Source organism: Crinia signifera, chromosome 5, assembly GCF_055691185.1.
Source record: "Crinia signifera chromosome 5, ASM5569118v1, whole genome shotgun sequence".
Lineage (NCBI taxonomy): Eukaryota > Metazoa > Chordata > Amphibia > Anura > Myobatrachidae > Crinia > Crinia signifera.
This window is the reverse complement of record NC_139221.1, coordinates 216129042-216143007: the sequence shown is the minus strand read 5'-3', so window position 1 is coordinate 216143007 and position 13966 is coordinate 216129042. Positions and strand designations below refer to the sequence as shown.

General features: G+C 42.1%; 1 protein-coding gene across 1 annotated transcript in view; it reads left to right on the top strand.

The window, feature by feature from the left end:
• Nucleotides 1-12975, top strand: part of EGFR (epidermal growth factor receptor) — a 183456-nt gene extending 170481 nt beyond the window's left edge. Inside the window, exons 26-27 of the mRNA XM_083188535.1 lie at nt 3899-3998; nt 7019-12975. Of these exons, the coding sequence (XP_083044661.1) occupies nt 3899-3998; nt 7019-7383 (465 nt within the window). The 3' untranslated portion in view covers nt 7384-12975. The remainder of the gene's footprint in view (nt 1-3898; nt 3999-7018) is intronic.
• The last annotated feature ends 991 nt before the right edge of the window (nt 12976-13966 follow it).

The window sequence follows — 13966 nt, the reverse complement described above, 5'->3', positions numbered from 1 at the left end:
AAAAAAAGCAAATATACATGTACAATAAACACAGTATAAAACGATATATATCTTTCCAAAGTCGGAAAGTCCAGGTCCGCTTTTTGTTTAGCTGCCTCAGGCTCCGTTTGGCGCCAAAACGCGGTAATCATACATCCTCCGATAGTGGTCAATTTCTACAGTACTGTATGGTACATTCAAAAAGAATCGCAGAAATAAATATTCATCTGCAATGACTATTCTTAGTACATGTGTGTCTGAAGCTATCATGTACATTGGTCAAACTATGTCTAGAAATGCACTTTTTCACAAAAGTGTATTTGGAAGCTGCAAAATGCCTCCCTAAAAGATTATAATTAAAAGATTAGTAATTAATCCCCTTTGTGGGGGGAAAAGGCTGTAACCATATTACAAAGAGGGAAATGTAAATCTTGTTTTTGCATATTGCTGTATCTTATGTATCCAGTCCATATTCAGTGAGCAATGCCTAACTACTCCTTGTTGGAGTACAGCAACAACTAAACCCTAAGTATTACTTGGTTGACTTTATTGGAAGGACAACTATGTTTTTTCCCTGATTGATTCTGAACAAAATTTCCTTGAAATCAGATAAACAGTAGGCTGCTGGATACAGCCAAAGTAGCCAAAAATTGTCCCTGTTACACTCCCATGGGCCTGCTCAATCTATGTCCCTTAAGACACAAATGTTTTAGAATGTTAAACTGACTACTTGTATTTAAATGGCATTCCAACTGTGTGGGAATGCATTTAGCTGGAGATGAGCAGAGCATGATAGGTCTGGTCCTGCTGTAGGGGTGTGGCTGCAGCCTAGGGGTGTGTACATACACACCAGTAGGAAACTGCAAACTCTGGTGCATGCACTTTTCAGGTGGAATTTTGTTTAAGCTTGCACAGCATGGTATAAATTATATGTTGATCTGCACCTTGCAGGACACAGATTATGATGCTGATAGAGAGTTGCATACCTGATCGTTATGCAGACAGATCACACCAGGGGCGAAATGTAATAGGGTGCGTTTTTTTTCGTCAGAAAAAAATCGCACCAAATCGCACCTTTAAAAATCACGTTTTTTGCCGCGAATTCGCATATGTAATGAGATGCGAATTTGCGGTAAAAAAGTGCGATATGGTGCGTTTTCGGGCGAATTTTAGTCATGTAAATGTGCGCATTTTCAAACATGCGATTTTGTGTTAAAAAAAAAAAAAACAGAAAAAAAACGGCGTGGGTTCCCCCCTCCAGACATAACCAGCCCCGGGCTGAAAGAGCCGGTCCTGGTTTCATAAAATCACAGAAACAAGCAAGTTGGGGTTCTGTGTATTTTATAAAACCAGCACCAGGCTCAAGGGCCGGTCCTGGTTCCCAAAATTCGGGGGACAAAATGAGTAGGGGTCCCCCGTATTTCAAGAACCAGCACCGGGCCCAACCAGCCAGCAGGGTAATGCCACAGCCGGGGGGAGATTTTTATACAAGTCCCCCCGGCCAAAGCATTCACCCCCTGACCGGTCAGCATGGGCAGGGGTCCTGGGGAAGTGGGGACCCCCCCCAAAGAAGGGGTCCCCCCCCTCCAGAACTTACCTGCCCATGCTGAAGCCCGGGGCTGTCCTCGATGCCCCTGGGCGGTGGGCATCGAGCTGATACTGTTGTAAAAAAATAGACGTTCTCAGCTCCTGATTGGCCGCCTAGCGGCCAATAGAATCATTCTATGCAGAGGCGCGGAAGATGAAACATCTCTGCGCCTCTGACAGTCCGATGCGGGGAGCCGATGGAGATGCCGGCTTGTCACAGAAGGTGACAGAAGTCCAGGACTACGTCGGATCAAGACTTCAGACCTTCCATGGACGACCTGGGTGAGTAGGATTTCCTTCCACAGGTCCCCCATGGATTTCTTCGGACCCCGGACCGGACGACGACACGGACATCGACATGAGAAGAATGCCGACATAGATCCGGACCAGGACAAGGCACCGGATCAAGACCCTGGGACCTACCTACAGGCTCAAGATAGGTAAGTATCAGTATGTATGGGCTTTGTATGTATTAAAGGTTTATTTTAAATGGGTGTCAGTGTGTTTATTTAACTATTTCTTTTACTGTGGAACTACAAGTGCCAGCGGGCCCTTTAATGCCCCGCATGCTGGGACTTGTGGTTCTCCAAGTCCCAGCATGCGGGGGAGGCTTGCTGGGACTCATAGTTCCACGGTATAAGATAATAGTTTTTCATCTATTTTTTACAACAGTATCAGCTCGATGCCCACCGCCAAGGGGCATCGAGGACAGCCCCGGGCTTCAGCATGGGCAGGTAAGTTCTGGAGGGGGGGTGACCCCTTCTTTGGGGGGGTCCCCACTTCCCCAGGACCCCTGCCCATGCTGACCGGTCAGGGGGTGAATGCTTGTATAAAAAGTCTCCCCCCCGGCTGTGGCATTACCCTGCTGGCTGGTTGGGCCCGGTGCTGGTTCTTGAAATACGGGGGACCCCTACTCATTTTGTCCCCCGTATTTTGGGAATCAGGACCGGCCCTTGAGCCTGGTGCTGGTTTTATAAAATACACAGAACCCCGACTTGCTTGTTTCTGTGATTTTATGGAACCAGGACCGGCTCTTTCCGCCCCGGGGCTGGTTATGCTCAGGAGGGGGGTCCCCACGCATTTTTTTTTCCAATTTTTATTTTTAACCCTTTTTTTTGGACAGAACCATGCAAAGATCTCAATGATCTGTGCATGGTTCTGTCAAACTCGCCAGCCAGAACCTGGTCTAATTTTTTTGCGATTTTTGGTAACCTTTACCAAAAATCGCACCCTATTACATGTGCGGGTTAGATGCTTTCCAATGGGAAAACATCTGGATGCGAATTGAAATGTGACTAAAAATCGCCACTTCAATATGTGCGATTTCGCGGCAAAAAGTGTGATTTTTTGCCGCGATTCGCACCCTATAAAATATGCGATTTTCGGGAAATGGCCAAAAACGGCATATTTTGCGGAAAAAAACACAAAAAAAAAATAATCGCCTGCCATTACATTTCGCCCCATGTTTTTTTCCTGCAGTTGGGAATATGTATTTGTAAGTAATAAATAGTCGTATGCAAATCGTTGTCAACTTCACTAAGTATCAGTACAGCTAAATTGGGGTAGCTCAATGGCAACAGGATGTTTGCAGCTAGTTTAATGAGGGGCCATGATTAGTAGTGTGCAGAGATCTATACAATTTTTGATGAACACTTGCAACTAGAATAGGGCTGGTGCATGTGTTAATTTATAGATGGTTATAATCTGAAGTGTAAGGTTACCGGCTGTGTAATCATATGTAGTTCCATGTACAAAATGTGATTACAGCTGACTTGCATGCAACAATGAGTTGGCCCCATATAATCATTCCCAAAGCTGTAAGGGGGTAACAAATCATCTCCTTCCTATTGGCACCAATCGGGTTAGAATGAACTAAATTGTGGACTTTTTAGACAATAGCTAAAATTTCTTATATAAAAGCTTGCATAAAAAAATGCTAGTTGTGCTGTAACTCATAGCAACCAAACATCTCATTATTCAGTCAGTTGATTGGTTGCCAAGGCTTAAAGTATAATGTTCTATAGTGTTGATTCTAGCACTCGCCATCTCTGAAAACCCATGCAGTTCCTCTTCCCTGCCTGGGGTGTCACTGTCTGCTGTAGTGCTTCTAGCACAGTGTGGTGTGTATATCAGCACCGATATGCAAACCAGACCTGAGCTAGAAACGCCACAGCAGACAGCGACACCCCAGGCAGGGAAGAGAAAGGGTCTTCAAAGTTAGCGGGTGCTAGAATGAACACTATTCTATGCATTATGTTATTAGTCTTATGATATTTGTTATGCTTAACAAGAACCAATTAAAATACTATGTTATTTTTACCTTCCCCAACAGGGTCCATCTGTCGGAGAAGACAGCTTTATTCAAAGATACAGTACAGACCCAACAGTCATTTTAAATAACAGCATCGATGAGGATTTCCATCCTGTCCCAGGTTGGTAGCTGTTATATACATACAAATATAAAGAAATATCTAGCATGATGATACACAGCTGGACTTAAATACTGTACAGTACAGTATGTCTATCTTCAAATGTATACAAACAAATGATTTGCTGCGATGTTTACAGTAGTTCTGCTTCTGCTGCAGCACTGTAGTATAGAGTATACAACACATGCAGCTGCGTTATGACCTTGTGCAATATTGGACAGACCTTCAAAACAGCTCTTTAAACTTTAAGTGGTCAGGATTATTTGGCCTATTGCTATGCAGACTTATCCTATCATGTAATAGGTCATACATGTAATGCCTCTTTATAAACAGAATGAAAGTTTCAATCCAGTCACATAAAGATTTACGTGGCAGTAGGTTTTCACAGTACACTTTTGCTTTCATTAAAAGATCATTTTTACCTTCCTACGACATTCATTTGTTTGGCCGCTTTCAGCTGTCAATATATACAAATATACCAAACAAATAAATGAGAAGGAAAATATATTGTATATTGTGGAGCCAGTGGAGCACACACTTTGGTCGCCGATGAGGCGCAGGGCGCCGCCCCCCCCCCCCCCTCCGTAAATTTGCAGGGAGTCTAGCACGCACTAATTAACCCTCAGCCCTGTGGACAGCGTGTGCCGGCGGCTGCCCTGCCCGGCGCCTGCCTGCTCACCCGCTCCCAGCGGCTACGAAACCGATGATGTCACGCATGTCACGGTCTTCTCCCTGGCCAATCTGCTACTGCTCGGGCCGGCTCCCGGACAGCGCTGCGCAGCAGGAATAAGGAGGAATCCTCCCCTGCCCCTGCAACACAGACATTGCTGTATACGCTGCCTCCCTCTAACCTGGCAGGCAGGCTGCAATCCCCCTTGGCAACGAGCAGTTATAGTCCCCCTTGGCAATGAGCAATTTTAGTCCCCCTTGGGAACAAGCTATTTTAGTCCCCTTATGCAATGAGCAATTTCAGTCCCCCTTGACATCGAGCATGAAGCCCCTGGCATCGAGCATGAAGTTCCTAGCAATGAACATGTAGGTAAGCGGCACTTACAATATGTGTCAGATGTGTAATGGGCATTACAGTTTGTTATATTGTATGTAATGGGCATCATGTGTGACCTTATGTGCGATGGGTATTACGATGTGTGGTATAATGTTAGGCTGTGCCCCCTTTTTGCCGTGCAAGAGCCCTACCTACTACAAATAGGGGGGGGGGGGGTGAATAGGGTTGCCACCTCATCCCTTTAATCCTGGAGACATATTAATTACACAGGTTCTGTGGCTGGCTCACATCAAGACTCCGTTTCAACTGTTTTTTTTAAACAGCCATCAGACTTCATTCCAACTGTTTTTTTTTAATCAGCAACAGAACCTGTGCAATTAATATGTCTCCAGGATTAAAGGGATGAGGTGGCAACCCTAGGCGCGGAACAAACCCTTGCTCCGGGCACTGTGGCACCTAGCTACACTACTGGCTCTATGTGGTGATTTAAATGCATGACTAAAAAAAAGCACAAGTTGCAACAAGACCAATAAGATTATCTGAAAGTGGAGGGTGCCATTACTTTGCATCCATGGCATGCAATCCCTTGTGTTACACACACAGTACTTGACTACTCTCCTGGATCGTTCAGAATACTTCTGATATTGATGATCTGACTCCTGGCGGAGCAAGTATCCCTCACCCACCCTGCCCACCTCCTAGTGAATTACTTCATCATAGCACTGCCACCTGTGCACAATTCAGAATGGCATGCCGCAGTAGAGGTTGCTGTGAAGATACATCCCCCCACACCCGCAGTAGCCACCTGTCATCTGTCCCATACCAATGTAAAAAGAATATTTTAAATACAAGTGTACCTTCACTCACCAGTGTTATTTTATAACATAGAGGTCTACGTACTAAGCATTTGACAAATGAAGGCTAGATGTACTAAACAATGGTTGTACATCTCGCCGCACATCCCATTCATAGTAATCACATATGTACTAACATATGCATTCAGTACACCAAAAGGACATCTCTCCTGATAAGAGCTGACCTGTGTAATCAGCGCCATTCACAGGAGTACCGGGTGTATGACCTGGGAGCTCGTCTGCGCATGTGCAAAGTGACCTGGCGAATGCAGGGGGTGCTGGAAGTGATCCAATTGGATACCTTTAAAAGAATTCCATAGGCTTCTATAGGGTAACAGCAGCAAAAACTAGCATTACCCTCCACACCGAACCTGCCATTTTCAGACTTAGTACATATGGGAAATACGCATTTTTCCTTTAGTACATTCTGCCCATACAGTGGACAGAGAGAAGGTACCAAATCGATAAGCCACCAACAGTAATTTTTCAAACACAGACAGTAACATGGCAGTTAGGTTCTTCTCTCTCCACTTTATCTCTCTCCAAGGCTTAGTGCACATATATCCTATAGATTCAAATTGTACCAATTCATAGATGTACAAATTGCTGTCATCCTAAGAAGTTTACTTGCACTTTGTAATCTGCACCAGTTAAAATGTTAAGATTTGATGCTATGATTACAGCAACTTTGTTCATATTGTACCATTTTCTTAAATTACATTTATTGTTTTCAAAATGATTAATACTCTGTTCCTTCTCTTAAGGTCCATGCACACGGGGAAAGCCACTCAGTGCATACACACTGAGCGGCTTTCCCTCTGCCTGGCGCCATCAGTGGGAAGAAGATAGCTTTGCATAGCGCAGCGCTATGCAAAGCCATCCTCAAAGCCGCTCATCTGCTGGTATTACCAGCAGATGAACAGCTTTCCCGGCGATGATGCGGGAGGCGCAGCAGCACTCACCGCCGGGCCATACACACTGGGCGGCTTTGAACTAAAAGCCACTTAAACATTCTGTTTTGAGTGGCTTTCAGCTCAAAGTAGCCCACTTTGTATGGGCCTTAACATTTTTAGTCCAAACTTTAGTATTGTAAAGACTTTACATGAAAAACTTCAGTCTTCTTCATATGATTATTACTAAATTACTATATTTGTATATTCTAGAATATGTCAATCAAGTAAAGCCAGAGCCCGAGAGCTTGACAACAACAAATCTTTACCATAATCTACTTTCACCAGTGAATACAAAGCATCATAATGGTAATTACCAGAATTCCAATGGCAACAGTGTGAACAATCCAGAGTACCTGAACTCAGGTCAGACCCTCATTAACCATGTGGAAAATGACTATCCTTTCATCTGGGATCAAAAATTGAACCAGCAAATAAGCCTGGATAATCCTGATTACCAACAGGACTTTTTCCCCAAGGACACCAAAATCAATGGCATTTATAAGATCCCTACAGCGGAAAATCCTGATTATTTGCCCCTGGCACCAAATAATGACTATATTGAAGCTTCAGCATGACTAAAATTTGATGGCAACATTCCTGATATTCTGCCTATTGGAGCACAGCTCAGTTCTTCAGGGAAAATTGTGAACTATGGACCCTTATAAAATAAGCGTACATTAAAGTACTTATGAACTTTTACCTGGACCTTGAAATATATTGGGATGTACAGTATAGTCCTCATCGAATCATACTGTCAATTCTTCTCCTCTGTTTTGTTCCTAATAACAAAACATATAACACTTTTCTATATATATATATATATATATATATTGAGAGATTTTTTTAAATCTGCGACAGATACTTTTCAATTCCTGTGGGTTATTTTTTATAATGTGTATATATTATTGCACCTTTTTGTTTTACGTGTGTTTGTCCAACTTGAATTATATTGTGGAAAAACCAAGCTCATCCAGAAAATGCTGTAATTATTGCATGGAATCAGGTGTAGAACGCTTTAGTGTTTAATGTGAAGCTTAGATTCATGTTTCATAGTCTTGTATAGGGAATGGAAAAGGCAAACTACCTGTATAAAGTCTTAAATTTATAACCAATTGGGAGTATATATTTTCCAATGACATTTCATAGATCTGTGTTTAAGAGCTGATTGACATATTGGTAGAGTATGTATATACTTCAGTATGAAAATCGTGTAAAATGTTTAATGTACGTCATGGAAATGGGTGGTGACTAATGAGACAGAGATGGCAGATATGGAGCTATTCACAAGTGTTCTAGGTAAGAAATATGTTTCCATGACAGCATATTATTCATTTCCTAAATTCCATCCAATCATTGCCATTTTGAGAACTACATACAATGTTCTGTACTAAACCTGTATATTGCTTTCCATGGTAAACATTGCTCATTTATTTCTTAAGGCATGCAGTACATAGGTCTGCATTAGCCATTATTTTGTGCCAGTCTTTCCATTCCTTTTCTTATATAACATATACATAGAATACATTTTATGTTATTCGGTTCCTACATTTTGTCCAGTGAGTCTATAAGTGCCCTGTTTTTCCATAACCATCTTGGGGATATTTTATAAATTGGAGTAGTGCTGAAATGGTGTTAAACTTGTTTTTAAATTACACTACAGTTTAGTACATTATAATATCTTCCTGTGTTTCATTTTTTTATTTTTTACTCATATTGTGGTTTTACAGTTCAATTTTTGAATGTATTTTCTGTTGACTAATTAACTATTAATGTAATAAATGATTACGATCAGTGGTGGTTCCAAAAATTCAAACAGGAGAGCCCCTTTTTCCTATTTGAATTTTGGACTGTGTTGCATCCCACCTCTGGATCCGCCACCTATTACTATGTTTGCTGCTTTTTACAGATAAGCTCACTTTTGGTATTTAAAATAATGTATATGTTGTATATGTTGTATCTTTAGTATAATTATTTTTTAAAGAACGCTAAACAACATTTATTAACACATCTTGCCTTGCTCCATTTTATTTAAACTTTTAGACTCACAGGGCAGGATGTTCCTCGAGTATTGCTTATAATTGTGAACCTTATATTCTGCACTTATGCTTGACTATAGAGCTTACTGTACTGTTTCTTTGTAATGTGTTGTGCATAATGTTCTTGCTACAAATATAGATTTATACACTTTTATACAAAATCCACTGAACACCACTATAAGATATAGGTCAGTTCAATTGTGTTTGCTTTAGCTAAATAATTATCTCAATACTTACTGTACAATGCTGTAATATAACACCCTTTAAAAGTCAACTAAATTCCACGTGAAAATAATTATTACTTGAGAAATGTTTAATGCATAATCCAATTTTACATTTGTTTTTTTTTTAACTTGTCATAACGAAGGACATCATATTAACCCATTTCGACCTATCTGCCATTGCAAAAAAATTGTCATTGCTTATGCATGACATAATTATTCCATCCTGATTCTTCCTGTTTAAATCATTGTGAGAAGGGTGAAAAAGGAATTAGACATGAGAACTATTGCTTCAGATCATGGCTCTGCTAATAAAATGGTTTGTCCTCACTGGGGATGCATTGTGCCTCTCCGTAGAAAAGGAGCATTTGGCTTGCCACAGGTGGTTTTATATATTTTGTTCACATATATACAGTTTATTCTAGTTGACTCAGTCGGATGCGTATTTCTGACAGCCACCAAATGTTCCTAGCCCCGCCTACCGTACGGATCGCACAGACCATCCCAATGCGGTAAGATGCCGAGCAAATGGACCGCGAGTGGATGTTTCATGTGAACAACTCCCTCATCTGTGGGAACCTCCCCCATCCTCTGATGGTTGCCGACCATCAAATGATGGACCGAGCGGCCAGGCAGCCCCGAGTGCTCCAGACCACTCGGTCATTTTTCCGTATGAAAGCAGGGATATGGGCGGCCAGCTGACATCCGGCTATGTCAGATGTCCGCCCCCTACACGTGCCTCACGGCCGGATTACCATACGTACGCCCAGCGTTTTTATGGGAACACCCATAAAACCCAGGGTGTATGTATATGGTAATGAGCACAAACAGCCCTTCATTCCCCTCTCCACCCCCTGCTCGTATGGGTCCGTACAATCCTTTTCTGCACGGAATTCACGCCATGTTCAGATGTGCGAGGCGTTCGCACATGTGCAGAAACGTCTATGCACATGCGCAAACACAATTCATCGGCCGTCCGACCGAACACGCAGCCGCCCAACTCAATCAGAATAAGGGCCTATATGTATTTGTTAAAACCCAGAAATGTCACTAGCAAACTGTAGACAGCTGAACACAAAGGATATGATGCACAGAGAGCAATACACAAATGTTGCATGAACTTGCTCAGAGACAACCAAATGTATGTATGTATGTATGTATGTGTGTGTGTATATATATATATATATATATATATATATATATATATATATATATATATATATATACACACAGACCCATTCCTCTAGCATCATAGACAATATCTATCTGCTTTTCCCATTCTTTATAACGGTGCATTTGGATGTCTGCATTAAACCTATTATGTGTAAATGTCATGCTCAGAATACATCTGTAGTGTTTTCTCCCCATTGTTTATCTTTGGGGACAGCTGTGTTTTCCTCTCAGAAAATACAGCGCTCATCCGAGCAGCAGCTGGATGCAGGAAACATGATGGGCGCCTGCTTTGATGCATACTCCTTCAATATGTATTTTTTAACTAAAAAATTCACAGTCTAGAAGCATCTTAGTTGAGTGTACTAAAATCCCTGTTATATAATGAAATAGTTAATCCATGTTAGCTACAGTTGGTTAAGTAACTAACTAACGGCGGCAATGTGGGTGGTTGTAATTATTCTGTGAATAATATCTAAAAAAGCCCCAAGAAATAAAAAACACTGTTCTGCGCCTAAGAAGTCTGCATCACAGATCTATAGCACTGTGTGTGTTTTTTCCATGAAGTGGAGAACTTCTCATTTATATTGGATGTCAGTGTTGAAAAGATGTCAGCTGTCTAAACAATGAAGTAAAAGAAAAAAATCAACATGCATATAACAAAGATTTCATAGTCATTTGTTTGCTTTCTTTAGTGACAACTGACTGTCTGTACTCTGAACAGAATGCATCTAGTACAGTGCAGTTAAAAGAGATGTTACTACCACAAAAACAACTTCATTGACAAGTGATATACAATCATTTCATCAGGAATGCATTAACATTACTGCTAATACTTGGATGTCCTACAAAAGCACATGTTTAACAATAATCTCCATTCATGGCGAGCTGCAAGATTGAAGGGCACTGCACCCGGGCTCCTATTTCATAATATAGGAAATAACCAAGGACCAATACCTTGCATGCAAACATCTCAAAATCTGTCATGGTTTGTTAACATATAAGCTTTAGCTTAAGCTACGTAGAAAACACCCAGCCCCAAAGCAATACTTATGCTGGTCGGGTAAAAAAAAATGACAGCTCACATGACCGTCATGTGCAATTTTGGAATGCTTCCAAAGCAATCAGGATACTTGTTGCAATTGGTTTCCATCATCTATAGCATAGGTTCTCAAACTCAGTCCTCAGGACCACTAACAGGTCACATTTTCCAATTCACCTAGCTGGTGCACAGGTGTATTCATTACTCAGCACATTTTAAAATATCCTACTGTGGATTATTTCACTTGTTATACTGTAAGGAGACCTGGAAAACTTGAACTGTTTGGAGTACTGAGGACTAAGGAGGTTTTTCTGGTTGACTCGCAGACACTGCCCCCCACACACACACACACACACACACACACACCGCGATCCCCCGCAGGCATTCGAATGGATGTTTTGCATAAACATCCACACGCAGCTTCGTATGTGGGGACAAAATCATGAGACACCCTGTGCGGGAAGTGGACATCCGCTGATGTCAGCTGCCCACCCCCCTCACCCGCGTCATCGGGGAATTACCATGAGAATGCCCATGAAATGCTGGGCGTTTCCATGAGCGAATACCCCGGCCTTCCACCCCATGCCCACCGCACTGGCCACTCGCACACAGCGGCTGCACATGTGATATGGACAAACAATTATAGTGCATACACATCCAACAATCCCATTAATGATATCGGTCAGTGGCCACATGCAGAAGTAAAGCTGTAGTTGGAGATATACTGTAGTCAGGATTTCACTGCAGGCACAGACAGCAGTGGAGGTAAGTGACGACCTGTAGGAGTGTGCATCATTAGCAATATAGGGGGTTATTCTGGCCTTATAGCTATTGGGTGAATTGGCAATGCTATTGATTATCAAATGACTGCACATGCATACGGATTGTTGCACACATGCACAAGCCAAAATAGAAATAGAAATAGTGAAAATATCTAAAAGCAATCCCTTTGCAATTTGACGGATAGGAACTCCCCGTTTGTGGGTGGGACTGTCAGGAGAAACGCAGGCACGCCCAGGCGCTTAAAGGGAGGGTGTGTGATGCCAGTGCCGGCCTCAAGCAGCCTGTATCTGTCACAGTATTGTGGAAGGGTCAGAGTTTCTCACATTGGCAATTCATTTGCAGGTTTACACTGGCGGGTTTTCTTCCGTGTGGGTGACGGCTATGTTCTCGCAGTCATCAGTACATTTGCAGATCTGAATTAGCCCCATAGTGTGTAGACGCTAGCCAATATGCACAAAATATCATTAACAATATCATTATCATATTAACAATAATTGGCTAATGTGTACCCAGCTTTATTGCTAGTGGAACAGTCTTATGTAACATAAGTTCTTCCTCAAGAACAATTACCAATGGATGGACCAAAGCAGGCAACAATATTTTCTGCAGCTGATTATGCTACAGAATATGCACCAGTCTCTGAATTGTGTTAGTTATATTGACATTAAACTGAAACTATTCACATAACTGTGTGGTGATACTTGTGCAAGAACGATTTGTATAAAATAATAAACACGGTGACTTTTCTATACTTACTACAGTATTAATTGGAACTTATGCTAATTATCTGTATATCAAGAAGAATGCAATGAAAATAAGATGTAATTTATTATTTTGTTCTTTTTTTCTAAAAAAAAACAACTTTATTATAAGTAAACTGTAATGTGTAAAAAAATTAAACTTCTTTTGTCTTGTAAGGTTATTAAAAAAAGAGTCAGTTTTTATTCCCTGAATTTAGGAAGTAATAGTTACACACATATGACTGGGGTAGAAGACACATAGTATTATATAGGTGCAGAGAAGTGTGACTCTAGACAGGGCCGTTTCTAGACAATTTAGCTCCTAGGGCGAAGAAAAAAAAATGCGCCCCCCCCCCCCAAAACATAACATGGGATAATATAAATTGCGCGCCGAAATAGGGGGTGTGGCTTAATTTTAAAAGGGGTGTGGCTTAATGTGAGGCATGGTCTAGCAGGAAAACAATTACCTTATATCACACTTTTGCAACCTGCATGACCAGACATTGGTTGCTGCAGGAATTGTTATTGTCCTCCCGCACTTAGGTTGGCCGGCTGAAGGCCACACACAGTGACCTAGTACGCCTCACAGATCAAGGCCAAACAATGACAGGCTACTTAAATCATTATACACTATTTATCCGTGATGCCAATTACACATTACGCCGTACACTGTGATGACGATTACATATTACGCCGCACACCATGATGACAATTACACATTACACCGCACACCAAGATGCCCATTAGACCCCACGCTGTGATGGCAATTACACAATACTCCACACATCGTAATGCCCATTACACATTATGCCCCATGTGCCGCTGCCGCACAACTGATGCCGTTTACTAATATGCCCCCACAGTGCCAGATATGCCCCCACAGTGCCAGATATGCCCCCACAGTGCCAGATATGCCCCCACAGCGCCACACATATGCCCCCCACAGCGCCACACATATGCCCCCACAGCGACACAAATATATGCCCCCACAGTGCTACACATATGCCCCCACAGTGCTACACATATGCCCCCACAGTGACACAAATATATGCCCCCACAGTGCTACACATATGCCCCCACAGTGCTACACATATGCCCCCACAGTGCCACAAATATATGCCCCCACAGTGCTACACATATGCCCCCACAGTGCCACAAATATATGC